Genomic DNA, 22,048 nt, shown 5'->3' with positions numbered 1-22,048 from the left:
TAAACTCAGTTTTGAGCCAAGCTTTTCAATTTAATGTTGAGATGAGTGTTTAAATGCTAAGCTAATGACCATATAATAAAGATCAAGGAGGCCAAATTATACCATTTGTGGAAAGTACACACTTGAATTTCTCAGCATTTGAAAATTGAAATAGAAAATTTTATGCTTGTGTAAAATATCTGTGTTGGCATGTTTTTCTTTTCCTTTGTTATTGATTTTCATGTTTTGCACCAGATAAATATAAAGTGTTAAGTTCTGAATATTTGGGTAAACAACAATCAAGTAAATTTTAGTGTTTTAAAATAATTTACCAGGTGAAACTACATGGTTTCCATTCCTGAGAAACCCAATTTAAATTCTAGAGATTCCTTTTTTTTTTTCCTTTTAATAATGGTCCGGTCCAGATCTTGAACAAAAAAGAAAAGAAAAAGAAACAAAGAAAAAAGAAAAAAAAAGCTTGGGAATTAAAACAGGCAAGAAAAGATTAAATGTATTTTAACATCAGTGCCAATGTTGTCTAATTAGGTGGTGTAATTAATCCTGCCTGATTAGACAGCATTAGATTAGCAGGAATAAACACAATGGAGAAACTGCAGAGAAGGCAAGACCACTGCACACAAATTAACATCAATACCCCACAAGTGACACAGATGTGCCTGAGCTACACAGACAAAAAAGCTGGTTTTGATAGTGCTACATTTATGCTCTTATTTAGGTTTAAGTTTGGGTGTTGCTTCCAAGGATATTTTAATAAATCATTTTGTCCCTAATTTTCTTTTTAGCATTTTGTAGAGGCAAAAAGTTAATTATGAATAAAAGTAATTTGGTGCAAAGTTGCACAAGGCTCAGATGGCTGGTAGAGGGACAGGTAGATTACCACAGGAAGGAAAGCATTACACATGCAGGTGTAGAAGCAAACTCATCTCAGGTGTAAAATAACATATTTCTCTGTGGCATCTGTACAAGTTTTTCTGAAGCAAGCCTGTACCAGGTTTCAAAAAAATGTCTGGCCTGAACCTGAAAAATGTAATGTAGTCTTGCTTCCCTGGACTTCAGATGAAATCAAAAGAACTGAAGTTCATGGAAGTCTCAAGAGCTTAATGTTTCTGAAAATGGGCACAAGCTTATTCAAGAAGCTAACAGCTGATTTAAGGGGCAAATTTTGCAAATGTATTTTGAATGACTCAGCCACTGAGCTTAGGGGACATATTTTTCAAGAAGAAGCCAAGACACCTAGTGAGAATTAGCTGTCACCAATGGGAACAATGAACTGAATATTGATGTATTAATAATGTACTATTCCACAAGTAACAATTGTGTTTTACTCAGAATAGTTGCATTTTTATACATCATCAATATACATTTATTTTTATTCAAGCTTTTCTAGAAAGAATAGCCGGAAAGATTTTGAGGAACATCATTTATGTTAAAAAATCAGGAAGCTAATGAAGTATCTCTGAATTTGATTCCCCACCCTCTCTAGTGCTATAAAGTCAAGGCAACAATCTTTAGGGTGCATGAAAATTCCCCAGGAGAAATGGAGGGTCTAATACCTCTTTTGATGGAACCCGGGAGCCTTTCCTTTTATTCCACCACGTTTCCAACATTGCAATGAAACAGGATAGGACAATCCCTGCAGCGAGGATGCAGAAAACACCTGCAAAACTTTTTATGTCCAGGGCACCTCCTTTCTGTTTGGTATCCACAGATGAGTAAAGATCACACTGACCGTTCTTCGGCCACCACTTATGCTTCAGCACATCCATGTCGCCATTCTGCTGCAGCTCCAAAATCCTTGGGGAGAAAGCACAGAGGCAGGGGTTACAGTGGGGCAGCAGCACCTGAGAGTGTGTAAATCAGACTGCCTGCAACCTCCCCACGTGTCTTGGAAAGCCAAGCAGCAGATGAACCTGCACAGACTGATTTAGCCAGAAAAAGAAAGCTTGCGTGTGGGCTTTCCTGTTAGGCTGAGCATATGGGTATCTATGTGCCACTCCAGATACAGCAAAGCATACTCAAATCTCTCTCTCCTTCTTTTAACAAACTCAATGAAAATGCTTTACTTCATGTATTTTACTAGTCTAGGGCAACTGACTTTCATAGTCCATTAGATATCTGACAATATTTTGCATCCTAATCATTGGATGAGAGACATTTCAATTAAAAAAAAATCAGAAGGAATATACATTTCAGATTTACCACATTACACACGACATTGTTGCAAACTGATCTTTATCGGGTTACCTACATTTGCTGCTTTGGAGAGAGAGCAAAGCCATCTTATTGCAGCCAGTGATGACCTAAAGCAGTCTTGCTTGATGTCAGAATGCAACCTGATGATAAGTGGTTCCACAGGAAGGTTCCTTGCTGTGGAATTCACTTGTCCTTGGACCTACACACCCAGCCTCCCACCAAATATTTCCTGGGCAGCTTGCAAGGACAACATATTTAACTAGACTTCTTGTGGGATGAAATGTTTGAGAAATGAGAATTTTGTTTGGAAGAATATTTTCATATTTACTCCATTTATTTCTGAGGAGATTTTTAGTTTTTTGTTTTTTTTAAAGCATCTGGAAATGACTAGAGTAACAGCTGGATGCCCTGGTTATCCAAGATAAACAATTCAATGATTACACCTAAAAAGAATAAAACAATAGAAAATTTTTCCTTCATGTAATGAATTTGTTTTTCATTTCAGTGTTGGAAGGCAAACAATTACTACTGCAATCATTTGACACAGCATGCAAAAAAGACCAAGTGCACACAAACCAGCAGAGGTCTGGGATGTTGCTACCAGAGAGACTGTAGTGCAGGAGGAAGGAAAGCTCTCCCACTGTCTCAGGGCTACCACAACAGCTCAGTGCAGTGATCTGCATCAGCCTCTAAAGAGATCTTGAATGTACCTGGGGCCCACAGGGCAGCTGCTCTGTGCAGAGGTGACTCTGATGCTGCTTCAACTGGTAGTTGTGCCCTTGAGGCCACTTGATTTGCTATGGCACATCCAAATGGCCACATACTTGTGCTGTGGTCTTGCCAGGAACGAGGAGCTTGACACAGCCACCAGTGGCTGAAATCCCAGCACAGGTCTGGAGGGAGCTCCCACTTCCCACCTAGTACTATATCTGGTGGCTGGGATCATGACCTGTTCAGAGGGGAGCAGCTTGGTCACCCCTGTGCTGTCCCAGAGGGAACAGTGCCCTAAAAGGACAGATCACAGGTGGCACATGAGTCCTTAGGGATGTCAGAACCACCTTGTTCATGTAGCTTTGAGTTTGTAAGAAGTGGGACAAATTCTGTGCAATGCCTGCTGACAGTACATTGCTCAAGGTCCCACCCTGGAGAAAGGTATTCAAGGTCAGAGTTGCCTGGACTACATTTTGACTTCTCCCAAACCCAGATACATCTTAGGGAAGCCTCATTCTGAAGCTTTCTGATGGAGCAGGAGTATCTCAAGGATGGGAAGATAATCTGGTTTGTTGCAAGAGACTGAATAGCTGTTATGAGTCACCCATGTTGAGATGAGCTTTGGAGGGATGGCATCGCAGGCAGGACTGCTGCCATTGCTGCCTGCAGCTGCCTCTTGGGAGTGTGTAGAGACCCAGTGACAGGAGGAGATGCAACTAGGATAAACTGGAAGATAAGAAATTCCAACCAGATAAGAGGAGAATCAGAGAGGTCAAACAATGGAACAGAGAATTTATGGCATCACCACCCCGGTGAAATTCAAAGACCCAGAGGGAAAGACCCAGGGCAAATTGACCTACTCCAAACAAGGGGCTGAAGTGGAGACCAGATTACTGCTCTGCAACTGCAAACAGGGTCCATACCCCACCCTGGATCATGCCATACAGTCCTTATGGAAAAAACTCACCATAATTCTGGTTCTCACTGCCCTGGAATCCTGTGCTAGGATCTAGGCGAATATTTTGGCCCAAATATTCCATTCTGAGAGGTCAGCAGGAACAGACAGCCAGCATAAACAGAACCCTTTTGTATAAGTTCTTGTGGAGTAACAGAAAATTAATTTTCAATGCCTAATCCAAACATATGTAGTTTTATATTTAGGAATTACTGTACTATCTTCCCAAGGCAGTAACAGAACAACATCCATGGGGTTTATTTCTTCCAACAGTGGCTCTAATCCCTGAGCAGGGTGATTTTCTCTCTTTTATTCAGTCAGGAATAGAATGAACCATCCAAATGATTGCTCTATTCTCATTAATTAAATGATTCTTCACTTGTCAGTATAATTCCTGATTACACAAGACATCTTTTTAACAAAAGGCATTTGCATAAAGACACTGAGCTTTGGCTTGTTCCTTAACGGAGATTTATCCCTAATTGTACCCCTGGTAATTATTGGCAATTTTCTTTATGGATGTAACATATAAGTTCAATTCTTTAAAGGAAAACATAAAACATGGAAGTAGAAATTGGGGATAGTATTGGTATTATTATAAGGGAGAGCTCAAGAAGTGGAAAGCTTATAACAAGCCACGTTAAACTGCAGCTGCAAACAGATGTTGAGGGATACAATATATATTGAGAGAAATGATAAGAGCACTAACTATGTTAATGGCATGCAGAGAAAGAGGGAGATCCTGCTTCTGTTCTGTTTTAGGCTTCAGAAACACTCCATTTCAGAGCTCACCTGTTTATGGAATCAAAAGAATAGTTAACATATTAAGGAGATTTAATACTTCTAACCCGTTCCTAGTTATGAAAGTTGCTATCTTTGTAGCTCACTGCCAGAAACGAAAATTGCGCTTTTATGGAAATTCCAGGGAAAACAAAGGAGGAAGGGAGGCTCCACGGGTTCTGCTATCCCTGCGTGCTGCAAGGAGGCTCCCACACGATGGCACTCTTTCCATAAAAATACGTGGATTTGCCGCAGCTCCTGGTGGCTTCCCCGATACGCTAATCAGACGTACCTATTGGGTGGCAGACACTACAATCACTTCGTTATTTGATTTTCAAATTTAATAAATGACTAAAGTAATAAGGCATTAACTAAATGCTCTGAATGATAATGATCTTCCAATGCTTTAATTCCAGCAAGTGCCTCTCCTTCCTAGTCCCAGATTTTTACAACTGAACTTTTTCCTCAATGGCTTTGGCTCTTTTGAACCTGTTTATTAGTACAGAGTAGTACTGTGAGACATAAGCCAGTGGAAATTAATAAGCAGGGTGCATGAGTTCCTAATGTTTTGAAATACCATAGTCTTAAAAAGCTTACAAAAGAAGCCCATATATTGAAATAATCCGATTTGTCCAAAAAACATGACCTTTAAAACTTGCTTACGGACAGAGTGCAGGTCTTAAATATATTTTTCTTTAGCAAGCAAAGTGATAAGAGTTACATTTTTCAAGGCAATGACGTAAATTTATTGAGCTGCACAAACGAAAGGGTCTATGTGCACTTTAACTGATTTGGCTCTGAATCCACAGTGCCCAGTGATGTCTTGTGGATATAAACACAGAAAACTGAGCTGCCTGTGCTTTCCAAATCTAACAGGGATGTGAACAAATCCTAATGAATCAATGGGAATAGGGGTGGATTCCACTTAGTAACATACTTTGCTGCTGGCAGTGAAATGGAGTTACTCCTCCAAAATACCCACAGATAAAAAAACCCAACTTAATGTGATAGCGAGGTGTCACAAATGCTCTGAAATTGAGACCTCTGTGACAACACCTTTTTTGATCTAATTTCATTCTCAGCTATCAGCAGTGAGCATGAGATATGAGAGGCCATTTACAATGATATTGGAAATGCCAATGTATGTTCTGGGATGTCAAAGGTGACTGAATATCAGCTTCCTGCACCAGGAACATGTTGTCCAGAGGGAAACTTCCCCACTGGCACTGATAAGGATGAGGATGTGCTAAGGATGAGGTGCTTGGCTCTAGTCAGCAGATCAGACTGCTACAGAGAGCAGATTTGCAGAGCCAAGGTAATGAATGCCCACTGTTGAAGAGGGGGAAAAATGTAAATAAAAAAAAAAAATGCTTTAGTTGAATACCTTGGTGGGCTCTGCCTCAGGAGCCTGAGCCAAGGTCCCAGCCCTTGTGCTGGCTCCCATGGGGGGCTCACATGGGTCACCTTTGGGAGCACTCAGTGCTTGCAGATGGGATCATGCAGTGACAAGAACTCTGGTAACTCTGCAGTGGTTAGCAAAAATCATTCCTCTGGCAAAACCTTCTCACTGGAGCTTTTCTATCAAAAATCTGATACAAAGTCTAAAAAAATTTGGTTCTCCTCTTCAAGCAAGATATAAAAGCTGGTTTGTAAGCATCCTTCAATTATCAAAGTAGATAGGTAGGGACCCACCAGGAGTGGTTGTGGGTTTTTTACTCAGTGAAGCAACTGCCTAAATCTTTCACTGCAATATCTGGAGTGATGCCAGCTCCTGTTGCATCTCCCTGAGCAAGCTTTAGGTTTTGGCAAAGCAGGCTCCTCTCTTGGCAGCAGAGCAGCTCTCACTGGTGCCACCTGGAAGGCTGGCTGGGGGCTGTGGTGCCAGAGAGGGATGGCTGCTGCTTAGCCTGGCTGGCTTCCTCATGGGGAAGGAAGCAGGAAATAAGAATGGAGAGAGGCAAGTAGGAGACTCTTGGAGTCCTTTTCATCTCCTCTCCCCTCTCAGTGGTATCTCACTGTCTCACTGAGACCTGGTGAGTTTCATATTTTGCCCTCATCCTTGAGGCCTGGTGGGAGACACACATTGGTGTTCAAAGGCTTGACTTTGATGCCATAAATGGTATTTGTGAGATTCATAGCATCATATGTCAGCCATAAAAAGGATGAGTGGGAAGGTGTAGGGCAGAAGTCATTGTCCTGACCTGAAAAAAAGAGGGGAGCACTGCCAGTGCTGGCTCCTGAGTGGATGAAGTGACGTTGGGAGAGCTTGCAAAATGAACAAAACACCTGGAAGAAGAGATCATTATATCTACATATACAGATATACCAGCCCTTCCTTCAACTAGAGATATTGATATCTGGGAGAATTTTCAGTTCTGAAGAGACTGTTTTCTGTTTTTCTCTGTGGATATTTTTTTTAAGCCAGCTTTTTAATGAGCTGCCAATCATGGGCTCCATGAGAGGAAATGTTGTATGCCAGCCAAATGCTGCCAGATTAGACGAAGCAGCGCTCCTTTTGCACCCATTCCCACCACTTAACCCAGTAAAAGAGTGCCCGTGGGTCCAGCTGCAAAGCCTGTTTTGTGGCAGGGACTCCAAGCAGATTTCAGCCCAGATTTCAGCCAGGGAGGCCCAGGAGGGCAGGCAGGTGGCCGCCTTCTGATGTGCCCTTCAGCAGTGCTCGGCACCACACTGCTGTCAGCAGGAAGGCAGAAACAAGGATAAGCATCTTGCCTTCCAGAGATGACAGAAGAAGCAGTAGTAAACCAGAGCTGCTGTTCAGCATTAAGGATTTGCATATCAAACAATATTAAAAGAGAGAAAGCAGCAGACCTTCTGCTTTGTTCAGCAACAAACCATTACCCTCCAAAGATGTAGCAATCATCACTTGGATGCCGTAAATTAGTATCACTTTGTTCAATTTAGAGAACTTTTTACTTAAATCTGTTGAACTTACATGGATACTCTCTTTCAAACGCAGAAGGGTAACCTTAAATGAAATGGCACCTGCAGTAAAATGAGATATTAACTCTATCTATTATATGACTGGTGGAATTTGATAAGGATGGCTTTACAATAGTTTTGTTCAAGTTGAACAGCTTTGCTGAGTACATACTAACAATTCAGAAACCTACATAAAGATAAAAAACAAGTTGTTAAAGATCTTCTGCTTACTTTTTATACAGAAAAATAGAAGTGAGCTTTAATGGCCTTTCACTGTGAAGAACTTTCCTGCTCAGGAGAAAGCAGCGATAAAAGTATTAGTACTTATTTATGAATCCCAAATGACAAGAGAACATCTACAGACAGTTGCATAAATATGAGAAGTTCATTAAGCTCAGTGCTGTTATGGTAAACACCAAATTAATTCATTATGGTGAGTCACGGTACACCGCCAGCCTTATTAAAACAAAGAAATGTACTTTCAAGGTACATTGGTTCCTGTGCACTACCCACATTCCAGCCCTCTTTTAGAAAATTACTTGAAAAATGACAGTTACTAAGCTTTATAAAAATTTCAGTACTTCATGGCCCCATGAAGTACTGGGCCTGGACTTAATTTTCGTCTTGCTTTCATTGCCATAAGCCAAAAGCAAGAGGAGGGACAGCCCGTGGAGTCTGCAGAAGAAGTGAGCAGGCTTTGTTGTGCGCCCCTCCACTGGGACAGCTCTGACCTGCCCACCCTGGGAAATGGGTCTTTCTAACTGCTCGTGCTTCCAAAGCTGCCTCCCAGATCCACAGATCAGCTGTGATGCATGGGACTGCCATAGGACAGAGAGACAGTCCTAAATTTACACTTTCTTCACACTCTCCCCTACAACACTGGAGGTGATATTGTGGCTTTACGAGCAGAATTTATGATTACATGCATACCACTCGAGGACTTGAGTTGCAGGTCCCAAGCAGTATGTAGGTAACTCAGGAGCTCCTCTCATATCTGAAATTAACCAATAATTTCACACAAAGTCAGGAAACCCCAATGTCCAAAGTCAGCAGAGTTTCATCATTAACTTTCAGATGGCAGAGTCCAACATAGAGCACACCTGGGAGCTCCAACCCTTCTGGATAGGCTGTGACAAAAGTGGCATTTTTCTGGATCAAACCTCGATTAACCAACAATGGAAAGCTTGGAACATGCCCATTCAGCCACTGCATACTTCTTAGATGTCTTCTCCCTCAGCTCTCACCTCACTGAACATTTCCTCCAGTGTCACTTGTCAGCTGACCCCTACCTGAGAAGCCCTGTGGATAACAAGCCATGTGAATAACTGTTCTCCTGCTTAGCAGGAGAAAGAAAAAAATGAAAACAAACACTTTAGTTTGACTTTGTTATTGTTTTCTTTTCCAAGACTGAGATGCCAACAGTTATTAGGCTTGATTACTATTCCAAGTGCATTCTCAGACTTTTTGGACACAAAGCAATAAGACAAACACCAAAAGTTTGCATAAAGAAAACATAAAAATTAAATACTAAAATATTTGTCTTTTCTTTTAAGGAATTATTCTTTCTTAATTAGATCATAAGGTGTAGCTTTAACTAATCTGTTTAGACCCTCTGCTGATGTGCTGTGAGAAGGATAAATAAACTAGTTCACTGAACCTGACCTAGCACTGGATGAACACACAAGCCTTGTCTTCAGCTAAGAGGCAATTACATTAAAAATAAAATTATTAACATCTTAAGATCTTAAGAACTGTGGCGACTAGTGAACTTCATTTTTATATATTGTATATGTTTAGGCTACCTTTAGAAGTCAAGCACTTATTCCAGCTATGACAATATGGTATTTGCTAATATCAAGACTGGAGTCAAATGACTTGATAAGACGCAGAATGAGAGCAAGTGGAAGAGACTCAAGAGAAATGGAAAGGAAAAGAGAGGGAGTCCCATGAAGACCCAGAGCATATATGCAGTCAGAAAGGCAACACCTTGGGTGGTCTTTGAAAATGTCAGCAGCATCCTTGAGCATACTGTGATATTTGGGTTATTAGGTGCAGGAAAGATCTTTAATTTCACTGTAAGAACCTGGGCATGATCATGTTTGCTTGGGGTCATGCTTCGGGCAGTGCAAAGCCTCATTCTTACCCAAACTACCTGCATCTATACTTTGAGAAACACAAGACACATCAGCTACACTAAGTCCCTTGAAGTGACAGTCTAGAACAGCTCTTTTTAAAAGTAAGAGATCTAGGTGGCCCTTGCATATTTGACATTTATCTGCTATTTACCTAAGCAAATATGGCAAAAATATTTGGCTGATGATTCTCTCATGTTTTAAACTGCTTGTACAGTGCTTTTTTAAAGCCCTTAAAATTAAAAACAAAATGGTCAAAATTTCCTTTTGATAGTATTTAAATGAATGATTTACATATCTTGACTTAAATATCATAATTTGGATTTTAGAGACCCTGAATCAATAGCTTATAGCTATCTCCAAGGTGAACAGAGTTGTTGATAAAATAGGAGAGGCTAGACAAATAAATACAGAGTCTGAAGATCAAATCACAGTAATACTCTTTGTGTCTGAAATCTGACATTTAAAAATACCTCAAATGTTTTTATCTTCTTGGTACTTGGTTACAGCAGTGAAAGCTTCCCAGATTCATTCCCATACAGGGTTTTAAAAACACTGAGGTCTGAAACCACTACTTATGTACATGAACATGCAATAACCAACCTTATACATTTAGAGATGTACTGAGGAGCCTCTCCAGACAATCCTTTGGATGATGAAAGTAAAAATGTTTAAGATTATTATGTAGGATATATTATTACTCCAAAACTTAATTCATTACTTTGATTTGTTCTCCCAAGCAAAAGTATTTCATAGAGGAACCATTTCTAGAGATACCCCAAAATACATTCCCTCTTTAAAGCCTTTCCTCAGATTATACCAAGGAACACTCTTCAAATACACACAGCAGTATAGAGGCTATCCAGGGAAGCCTAAGGAAAAGACACAATTCTGCCTAGAAATTGTAAGAGTCCCCGCTGAATTTACCAGAGGCACTGAAGAGTGGATTGGACTATACTTTAAAAAAATGCTACTTCTCATTCTAATATTATTATTATATTCTAAAGCACCTTGAGGCTTGAGGGATTCTACTTGTGCTGTTAAACCTGAGCATGTTTAAACCTGAGCAAAACCTTTGACACAAGCCTGGCCCAGGTTACAACCAGATCTGCCTGAGATGGACACCCTGGAAATATTGCTTAGGGCATCTTGTCTGGTTTGGGGCTTGCTCTGCCTACTCTCCCTTCTAACCTGCATCAGGTAGGACTTCCATCTCTGATATGAGATTATAAATATCTCTACCTCCATAAGCATTCAGATCTTTTATAGATCCCCCAAAGAAGGCTTTTAACCTCTCCTAAAAGAAGATTATGAAAGATAAAGTAGTACAACTTTGCAAGCAAGAAGCTGCCTGAGCGAAGTGCTCTGCTCCATTTGTGTGCAGCACAAACCCATGGACTGTGCTGCTGCTGCTGCCTTCTGCAACCCTGCTGCTCTTATGGATGGGGAGATAAGGTAGGAAGTTGCTCTTCTTCACCAGACTGAGTGATTACTTTCAGGAAGGCATCAGCATGCCAGGCTGCCACCTCTGTGTCCGTAGGTTTTCTGCCAACGGGAAAACTGCCTAGTGATTGAAATCCTTTCCCGTGCTCTCCCAGGGCTGCCAGCAATGTGGAGAGGTGAAAAAGTTTGGCACAGAAACCCTGCTAGGTGCTCTTGTTTAGGAAAGTTAAGAAGTCATGGTTTATTGCCCACCTTCCACTGCTGTGTGTGTCCAGAGGGGCTGCAGGCTACTTTGCATGATCGGAATCAGGCTTTAAGCAGCATAGTGTTTGCTTGAAGGATCACACTACCTGAGATTTCCATGTTTTGCAGAAGTGTCTTGATAAGAACCAAATGCCATTCAATCTGGATAACAATCTGCAGGAGGACTTAGTGTTTATTCTCTTAATAAAAGCATCTCTCTGGTAATGTTGCCATTTTTCAGGAGCTTGGCTGTATTCTTGTCTCACAAAATTTGCCTAATCAGGTCTCCTGGTCTCCTCTGCATTTCAATAAGCAAGGGCTCTACCTGTTCATGTGTGTAATGTTATTTTTTTTTTTTTTTTGCCTCTGGATTTTAGTGCTTTGGAACAATGCAGAACAATCAAGACCTACCATTACTTTTGCTGCTGGAGGAAGCAGAGCAGAAAAGAACTAACTAGCAGGAAGATCTGAAGTTTTGCATTTCACCTCATACCTTTTGTCCCCTGAAATGTAGGTCCATATCATGCACACATTGATTACTGACCCGAAGGTTACATTCTATTCAGCTCAGAATAGGAGAAAGGAAACATAAGCTTGCATAGCAATGACAGCACACATCACTTGTATCCTAAAAGTATTCTACAGCTTGACCAACCAAATCTTCAATTACAGCAGATGCCTTGGAGCAAAAATATTTCATAGCCAGCCAGACCAGATAATGGGCTCGCTTGCCCTCCATTATTGTACTACAGCCATGTCTTTTATGGAATTATTAATCCCACTTGCAGTTTTGCAATTTCCACCATGCCAACCTCAGAGGAGGAATCTTGGTAGCAAATAAATGAACCTTTCCCTCCTTCTCCCTTTACTCCCTCTCCAGCAGACACAGCTCATGAAGCAGCTTCCCATGCAGCTTCCCACAGGGGCCACTAAGCTGGGCTTGCTCATTGTCCCATGCCACAGCTGACTGGCATGGCTCACTGCTACTGAGAGAAAGCAATGCCAGGATTTCCTGTGTAATGTTACAAAACACATCCCATCATTTTCCTGTGCATTGTGCCAGATAAACTGTGGTCGAAAGAAATAACCCCAGAAATAAAATGCAAGGCATTCCCTAGTGTTATTCTATCATTTTCCCTGTGCAGAATGCCAATGGCTTTGTAGGAAATTTAACACTTTTATAGTATAGGTCAAAACCAAGAGACTTGGCACTGAGATTCAATTTGGATAAGCCCATGAGCCTGCTCAGTTGATCTGTGCATCTTTTTTTCAAGATCAAGGGCATGAAGTCAAATTCTACAGCTCTTTTTTGGTAGCACAGAGGAGTGAGCTCCTTTCTGCAGGCAGAGGCAGACCTGAGAGCTCCTGGGTGGGGGCTCCTTTTGCTGCCACCCTGCATGTTGGGCAGCTCAGAGCACGGGGCAAGTTTGGTGACAAATTCATCAGAGAGTCTCCCTGGTAAGGGCAGTCAGACATAGAGCAGATGCAGTCAGATGTGGGGTTTGGAGGAGAGGCAAAAGAGGAGGACCTATATAAAAAAGGTTCACCCAATTTTAGAGGAAGAATAAAGACTATCCTGACTTCTCTTGAAAAAGTTGTCTGGCAGGAGAGATGGAAGCATGAATGTAAGGCTATTTGAAACCCTAATTTCCCAATTCCAGAAAGTAAAAGTTTATTTGTGGGAGGGCAAAGGATACTAACAGGCTTTCATTTTTACCCAGCCAGTTCACCTCTCTCTACCTCTGTGTCAGACTGAAAATCAGGATTCCACTGGATGTCCCTGTCGCCGTGGTGCAAATTCACAGCTGCAGAAGATGGCACACAGTAAATCACTGTCCTCTCACTGAGAGCTGCCATAAATAATGCCACAGGAGCTCCTCCCCTGCAAACAGCAGCTGCCTGCAACTGCTGGGAGCAAAGCTGTAACGCAGCCCCCAGGTAGGGAACAGAGAGAAGGTAAACCAGAACAGTCTGGAAAATAAGATCCTGTGATTTATCATCACATCATCTTGTAAGTCTCTCAAAATATTTGTCTCTTTTCTTCCACAGGAGAATTTCTAGATGAATTTGTCATAACTTTTGACAAATTTCAGGAATGCCCTATGTTAATGCTCCAAAAGTATCTAGTCTTAAAAGTATTTTCATTAACAGCAAGTGTTACCACTCTGCTGATACAGAGCAGAAAGCTGAGTCAGGGGCCATGAAGCAAAAATGGAAAGATCAAATCTCAGCTAAGTGGTGAAAGCAGAGGCTGAACCCAGTCCCTGGTCTCTCTGCTCCTTTTTGCAGTTGGTCTATTTGTCTGATTTCCTAAGAGAAGTGTGGAGCAAAGAGAAGGCAAGGGAAAAGAGCAGTTTGGCAGCCTACATGACAGGTGGAAAAGGCTGAAGACGTGGAAATGTATTAGCCGTGACTTCCCCAGCAAGCAGCTGGCTGACTCTATTGCTCAGTCTCTGCATCACTGACAGCTTTGAAGGCTTGTGCTGCAGCACAGCCTCTCTCTTACTGGCCACAGGCATTTCCCAAACACAGGCACAACCTTGGGGGCACCAGCAAGACCAAGATCTGGGCAGGACTGGCCCAGAGGGGAACTTCAAAGCAATAGGGACTGGAAGGCACATGGCCCTCATGGGCAGTACCACAGCCCCTCTCCAGCTGCAAGGGGATTAGAGCAGCACCAGCGGCCAGGAACACAAGGGGATGGTGGAAGACAGAACTGATGTCCTTCCCTACATTGCCAGCAAAGCTGCAGCAATTCCCAGCCCTTTACAGCCCCACTTGGCACCTTGAGCTCTGCACCATTCGCACCTTGGATCACACAGCTGTCCTTAACTGCAATTTCTGCACCTAATTTGGATCAGACAAGCTCCAGGGGATGCTTCTCTCCCTGGCAGCACTTGACTGAAGAGAGACATCAAGGATATGTATGGCACAGCTCATGGACACAGCCTGCAGATGGGGCTAAATAGATAAAATCCTCAGGTAATGTCAGATTCATTCCTCTCCTGGCAAAAAAAAGCAGGAGCAGGGGCTTTTTCCAGTTCTGTAAATAACCTTTTTTTGATAAAGGTGTATTCAAACTCTGAAAATTGGTTAAAAGAAAAAAAAAAAACCAACCTAAAAAGACACTAGGAACATTCAACTATAAAGATATGGCTGTGATTGATTGTAGGGATTGTGACTGTAGGAGATTTACATGGAGATTGTTCTGTGGACATTTAAAATTGGGCAGATTCCAGTGAGCTTTGGTTTTTTTTTTTTTTTAAAGACTGGTTTCTAGTTCTGATTTAATGATAAACTAAGAAGATTTGTGTTTTTTTCCCTTCCAATCTTCTCTTTTTGGTTGGGTTTCAGATCAAACTGGATATTCTGACCAAATTTTTCAGAGAGCAAGATGCACCCACAGGATGTAGGCAGACTGGGCTCCTATCCTTCTTGCCTGGTTCAAAGTAAGGACTGAAAGGGAGATCTCCTTTAAAATGGAGGTTATCAGGTAGAAAAGTCATGCCAGAGACAGAGATAAGAGTCTCTTGCCCCTGCAAGTAAATCTTTACTTGAGGAAGGTACTGCAGGGGGCAGGAAAATCAGATACAGGAATCTGCCTGCATTAAGGAAAGCTGTACACCTCTGGAAAAAATCAGATACTGAAGCTTAGGTTTCTTCTTATTTTCCCCCCTTTGAAACAGAATGTTTGTTTTCCAGCCAGCTCTTTGAAAAACTGGAATTAAATCCCCAGCACAGCATTTCTCTGCTGGAGAGGGGCACCTTCAGCTGTAGCACTGCTGGACCAGAGCCTGCACCAGCCACTCATCACCCTCTCTGGCAAAGGAGGATGCAAAAAGTCAAAGCTCACCTACACTGCCTGCTCAGGAAAAGCTCTTTGTACCAGTTAAAAGATTCTGGAGGGCCAGCAGCACCACTGCCTGCTCTGCAGAAGTCAGAGCAAACCTCTGACCCTCACCTTGTCTCCACTCCTGTTGGAACCCAGGACATCCCTTTGGTTGCCCTGGATGGCTCGAGCCCCTGCCAGGGGGCTCAGAGACCTTGGCACGGAGCCCAAGACCCCTGTGCCTTTGATTTTGACCCAAGGAAAAAATCGCCAACCTTATATGAGGATTTACAAGCCACGAAAGTTTAAGTAGAATGAAAGTTTGTCACAGGGTGAAAAGTAGAATTTTGGGGTTTTTAGAATGGGGGCTCGGGGGAGGGATTTGGGCGAGCCTTGTCCTTCTTTCTCCTTCTTCCTAGCCTTTGTCTTCTGGGTGATGGTGGCACATTTGGATTGGTTTAGGGTAGAGATGGACTGTCTACCATAGGTGATAGTATTGGAAAATGATTGTAAATAATGTACATGTAGTTTTTAGTATAAAAAGGCAACATCACCCTGAGGGTGAGCAGTGTGCCACTGACTGACCTGCTGAATGGGCCTCAGCAGGCCAGGGAAAGAATGTTATAGATAACAGAAAATAAACAACCTTGAAAACCAGAACAGAAGAATCCTGACTCCTTCTTCAGTTGGCAGACTGAGAAAAGAGACTCTCTAACACATCTCAAGGTCATCCTGACCACAAAGACCCCCAAAGACACTGCCATGCCTCCAGATGAACAGAGACATCCCAACCAGCCGCGTGTGGAGCACGAGGCCATGCTGGTGGTGACACCACCCCTGCTGCCCAAGGAGCCTCTGACCAGGCCCTGGGACTTCTGATGGTGTGCTACAGGTGAGAGGCACCACAGGAAGCTGAGCCAGCTGCACAACAGGGCAGCAGAGTTTTCCCCCTTGCTGCAAACCCAAGGCAGCCACTCCTGTTACAGGGATGGGAGGCTTGTTTTGTTTTATTGCCACTGCTGGCAGAGAGGGAAGCCAGGCCAGGCAGCCCAGCACAGAAAGTTTTGCAGGCAAAAAGATAACTTATTCTGGCTGATTTTCTTCCTATAATTGTTTTACTTTAGGGCAGTAATGCTGAGAAAATTGTTGGTTCTTTTCACATCTACAAGAGAATTCAGGTTTTATGTCTTGTCCACGATAGATAAGCTCCTTAAGACTGTGCACATATTTGCAAATTGAATTAATATTTAGCATTGTAAACTTGATTTTTCCAACCTTATTTTTAGTGCAAGCATTCAATCTAACCAGGTTTTAAGTGAAACCCTTCAGAGTGAAGAATGAAGTCCAAAATTACTGCTTTCTTTTAAAATCTCTTTCTTAATTAAAAAAAAAGAAAATAAATGCCATGTGAAGACTCACAAGCTGAGGGGGTTTAGTAGAAATAGAAATTCACATTTAATTTTAAAATAATTTTAGGACACTTTTAAGATTCCTCTTTTGTAATTGTACTTCAGAGGACATGAACCTATTTTATATTTACCTCTGTTACATGTCTTCCAACTCCTATGCATACGCCTGTGGCTAGGAAGAGACTTTACCGGAAAAGTGACCACGTTACAGTGGCTTCTGGAATACCTAAGCTTTTGTTTACCTGCTTAGATTTTTAAACCAGGATGAGGGCTCTGCTTTCAAGACAGATTAAGGTCACACAGTTGCTTGAGGTCTGATGTTCAGAAAACACATGGAAAAACTCCATGCTCCTAGGACACACTGATCTTTTGCCCTGTCAACATTTCCACCTCTCCTAATGAAGCCTTTCCCTTAAAGGATGCGCTGAGGAAGGCCAATGAAAACTTCGGGTTTGCATTTTTTCAGTTGTTCTCCTCTTGCTTACAGTGTGCATTGCTGCGGGGTAGAACCCCAGAGTGTAACTCTGAGATGCTTGAAAACCAGAGAGGTCTTCAAGAGAATGAAACCAGAGAATGAAAGATGCATTTCCTTTTCTCTAAATGTATCCCTTTTGAAAAGCTAATCTCTTATTTTGGGGGGCTCTGGTTCGCAGCTTTGGGTGAAGACCATCACTATTTATTTTCAGCCTGCAATCATGGGGATGCAATACACTCCTGTTTACCTCATAATACCAGTTGACTTTTGCTTTATAGATGACAAGTTTAAGAGGAGGCAAAATAGATCACACACAAAGGCAAGAAAGATTAGGAGATAAAGGGTTATGAGCTGAGGTCAAGATGAGCAATCATACACTAAGAAAAGAGAGGCAGAGATGGGTTGTGAGTGGAGATGGGAAATACATGACAGGAAGCAGTGATGTGATCAGGCTGGTAGAGGTAATAGGGTAGCTGAGCTGAGACAGGATGTTTAACCCAGAAAATGGGAGGAAAAGTCTCCCTTACTGAGGGAGATGTTCCTGGGTTGGTGGGTGCACTAAGACATGGTGCTGGCAGAGTCACCAGCAAATCTTTCCCTAACTAGGGCACGTGGCCCCACGGACATTTAGTGCCTAATTCTCTGTCAAGCTTTTGACCTTCTGTGCCTTGCTGGAGCTGCTCTCCTCAACTAAAGGTTTAGTGGAGGGGATGGGGCTGTCAAGCTGATTGACCTCATTTGACTGGAGAGGAAGCAGTGGCAATGTGGGTAAGTGGCTGAGAGAAGTAAATGAACTAATTTTAGTCTCCCTGCCTTCTATTGCTGTAAATCCCAGATGAGGGATTTTTCTGCTTTTCTGACAGCCTGATAAAAACCCAGAGTTACCTTGTAAGGGGTACTGGAGAGCCAGGTGCTCACGTGCTCCGCAGAGACACGTCAAAATCGCACAAGACTTGCTAGTTCCTGGGCCTTAAAATGCAATTAGTTTAATTTCTTTTCATACTGACACATAGTATGTAACAACAGTACATTATCTCACAAGATGAAAATTTCAGGCAATGTTTTCCAAATCAGCTAAATAAATGAGCAGCTCAGGATTTTGCAAAAATACGCCATAGGCTTGGGCAATTTTACCTTTCTTGACACATTATGAGGTGCACCCAATCCACCCCTAACCACTACAGAACAAGTGCTGGCTGTCGCTGAATCCCTGACTATTTTGTACATTTATTTTTTTTGCAGCAATATACCAGAGGAGTGGCAGCAGGTTTGGGGATTATGAGCACCACAAAAGGAGTGCAAAATTCAACCACAAGGAGCACGTGTTACAACATTTCCTCATGTGGAGGTGTTGTTTAAAGAGAGGTGAACATTTCCTGCACAAGAGCTTTTTGCTCTGGTACAATACAGGATCTCAGCACTGAGAGCACCAGGCACAGAGCCCTGTCAGAACAGAGCAGCAGGCAAACCCCATCATCTTTATGGAGCATGCAATGACACACGTGGCAGCCAAGCAGCTGAGCTATTTTCCTCCTTGTAATTACTGACAGCAGCACTTCTCAACCTGCACAGCGCTGCCCCCCTGAAATGCTGCGAGGTGTGAAGGCCTCACCTCAGGAGCCATCAAATATGATAAGGCACAAAAAGCTCTTAATTAGGCTGCCGTGGTTTAGAGGAAGAATTTAACACAGGTGAAGCTTTTGAGAGTGGTCCCTGTCTCGTGGTGCTCATACAACATGAGCTCCAGGACATTACTGATCCTGACAGAAAATACAGAATGACTCCCCAGCTCCCTCCTGGTTCCAAGGGGCAGGTGGGAAGAGCAGCCGTGTGAAGCTGTACTGACAGCATCTGATTTTCCTCCAACACACAGAACTCGCTGTGCAGAGATAAAAAGTAGTGCAGCCATAGCCACCTTGCCTAGCTGATGCCTTTATGGTTTGCATCTGATAGAAGCCTGGTTCGGAAAAGGTGCCCAGCACAGACACTTTGTTAAGAATGGAGAGCACAGCCTTTAAGAAATGGAGCCTTTCTTATACACCAGATTATTATTTGTTCCCACTGGGCCAAGTTAAGCAAAAAACACCCCTCAGCTGACTCATTTCAGCAGCCAACAGTTGCTCAGTTTTTTCTTATTAGCAACTTCTAAAAGATTTCTCAGGTTAAAAAGCCCACAACTAGCTAGAAAAATAAGATAAAAGACATCCATTGAAAAAATAATTATCTTAATTATACCACAGCTTTGTCCTCCAAAGAGAAGGTAGTTTTACCACAAGACAGCATTGCTCTAATGGAGGATGCACTTTAAACAGGACTATGGTTTGTACACTGCAGTGAATTTCTAACCCCATACAACTTGTATTTACTGCATTTCAGAATTGTACTAGTGGATAAAAACCATCTTCCCCCTCCCCCCATTTTTTACTCCCCCTGGAACTGCAGATCCATTTTGCCATTCTCTCCTATTATGGGACTAAACATCCCAAATGCCACGATATTCCACAAAATAAATCAATAGAAGTGATATTTTACTCCGTGGGTTTGTGGGGTTGTAGTTTGGTTTGTTGTTTGGTTTTTTTGCTCTCTCGTTATTCTCTCCCATCCCCTTATTATTCTGTCCATCTCCAAGGTAAAGCTGAATGCACTGAATTGCTATGGATGCCTGCTCCACAGGAGACTGCTGGAAAGGAGTTATTGGCAAATAACCTTTTTTTTTCTGTGATGGCTCTTTTGCCTTGCCTCCAGCAAAACAGAAAAAAAAAAATCCCCCTTATTGTAGGTAACCTTACCTTCCCTTTGCTAATATCAGGTATTGCACTGCACTCTCCTGTTGGCAATTGACCAAGATGTTAATTCTGAAAAATCACATCAGCTGCAGTCACAGAACATAGAACAAAGCTGTTGCTTTGCATGTTCAGAAATCCATTAAGGGCATCTTCACATGCTGGATGCTGAAGTGTCTCTGGCCAAGAAAATCTGTAGCAGATTTTGAAGATATAGTCCTATTTTACACAGCACTTATCTTAACAGAAACAGCATTAAAAGAATTTGTCTGCTGCATTTTTTTTTCCTGCAGAGTTGCAAATACTCAAATTCACTATCAGGGTTATCCTTTTAGAAGAAGAACCTGTCCTTTTCAGATTTGGCATGAAACTAACCTCTCCTGGGTGGCAGTCAAGACTTGGAGAGCTTCAGATTCATTCTGAGACTTCAGGCCATCTCATAAAGCTCACAGAGAGATACAGGATGGAAGATTCATGCAAGCCTTAAACTTACACAGGAGGAGCTCCTGATCAAGAGTTGCTCTTGAAAGGCACAAGGGCAGTTTTTTTTAATAAAGACTGGAGGGCACAACCACAGCTTTGAGGATCCCTTGTCAGTCGAGGTAAGAAAACTCATATTTGTGATTAGAATGAGATGTGACAGCTATGAAAATCCCTTAAGAAAACCAAAATGACTTAAAAATAGGAAGCTACTTGAAGATTCACTTCAAGATAGCTTCTTCACAGGTTTGAAAAGGTATCCTGTTGCCACCAGTTTAGTCTGGTAATCAGCACCACCGACAAGCTCTCAGCTTACAGCAGACTTTAGCTGGCACAGAACATGTTCCATCTACTTGCTTGGATGTAGATGGGACAGAAAGGAACACCAGTACTAAAGCAGAGACCCACAACTTCCCAAGATTATCCCAGGAGCTGGAGGATGTCACTCCTCCATGCACCTGGAAGTATTTCTTCTGAAGCCCCAAGAGCTCTGGAAAACTGTCTATCAAAATGAAGCACAGAAGCACAGATTTGGTGTTCTGGGGCTATGCTGGTGGGCGGATGCTGGATGGATCATCCCAATATCGGTGCCAGAAGCTGTTGTCAAGAAAGAACACTGGGACTCTTGGGAGCATCCTGGAAGCTTTCAGACTTGTGGAAGATCCAGGCAGGGTCACCTAGCTCAGGAAAGCATTTCTCAACAGGAACACATGAAAGGCACGAGCACGGCACGGTCATGGGCACAGACCCCATACCAGAATATCGGGTCACTCATCTCTGGCAGACCCTCAGAGATAACAGAAATGGGATTTCCACCTTCACCAGGCATAGACACAATTTGAAGAAGTGTTGGAAAAGTGCACCTCCTGAATCCAACAAGAAAAGTTAGGCCCAAAGGCACTTTTCCAGTCAATTTTCATTAATTAGGTTTTTATCTCAGTGGTCTACTTCGAGTTCACAAAACAACTTATGACAAAGACATTTCCTTTTCTGTCAAGAATGCATCACCCACCATGGACCCATTACTGATATGGACAAAGCATAACAGGATTTATTTTTAACTTAAGCACCACTTGGGAAACTAGTTGCAATTCTCTTAATTTATCTACGTTAAAAAACCCAATTAAATAACCTGCTCAACATCTGTTCAAGATTCTTTTTGATGAAAGTCATATGTGGTGCAAAATAAATAGGAAATCTAAATATTCCATGCAAATATCAAGACACTCTAAATATTGTGATCCTACACCATGCAGAGTGTCAACAGTGACAATGAAGGCAGGATTTACTGCTCATGGTCCAAATACACAAACCACCATTAATTCTAGTGCTGCCAGTAGCTGATCTACTTTATGTAGAAAAATTACACTCAAATGTGGGTCCAAATTTGAGCTATGTGAGATGAACTGGTAAAAAATACTTGAAAGTTAAGTCTTGCAATGGTAAAATAATTTAAAAATAAAAATTATATTTTCAGCACCCAGCTTATATAATTGCCCATTTCCAAGAAGGAAGTTTGGCTGAATTTTTGATAATTTTAATACAATACCATATTCATCAGGGTGGCTTGTAGAACATCATTTAAATGAGAATGGTCAGACTTGCGATTCCTTTTTTAGTTCAAATAGAGTTGTTCATCCTTGCAATTCTCATTTTTCCTCATGGATTTCCA

The 22,048-nt window shown here is 42.1% G+C and overlaps 1 protein-coding gene across 2 annotated transcripts in view; it reads right to left on the bottom strand.

Annotated features, from left to right (window-relative positions):
• Positions 1-22,048, bottom strand: part of GRID2 (glutamate ionotropic receptor delta type subunit 2) — a 687,526-nt gene that overhangs the window by 5,306 nt on the left and 660,172 nt on the right. For both annotated transcript variants that reach the window (XR_008508327.1, XM_036382204.2), the window contains exon 15: positions 1,554-1,794. Coding sequence is in view for 1 of the 2 variants with exons in the window: in XM_036382204.2 (XP_036238097.1) it covers positions 1,554-1,794 (241 nt within the window). In the remaining variant the exon portion in view is untranslated. The remainder of the gene's footprint in view (positions 1-1,553; positions 1,795-22,048) is intronic.

Source organism: Molothrus ater, chromosome 4, assembly GCF_012460135.2.
Source record: "Molothrus ater isolate BHLD 08-10-18 breed brown headed cowbird chromosome 4, BPBGC_Mater_1.1, whole genome shotgun sequence".
In the NCBI taxonomy this organism is placed as follows: domain Eukaryota; kingdom Metazoa; phylum Chordata; class Aves; order Passeriformes; family Icteridae; genus Molothrus; species Molothrus ater.
The sequence above is the reverse complement of the archived record's forward strand: the minus strand, read 5'-3'. Positions and strand labels throughout refer to the sequence as shown.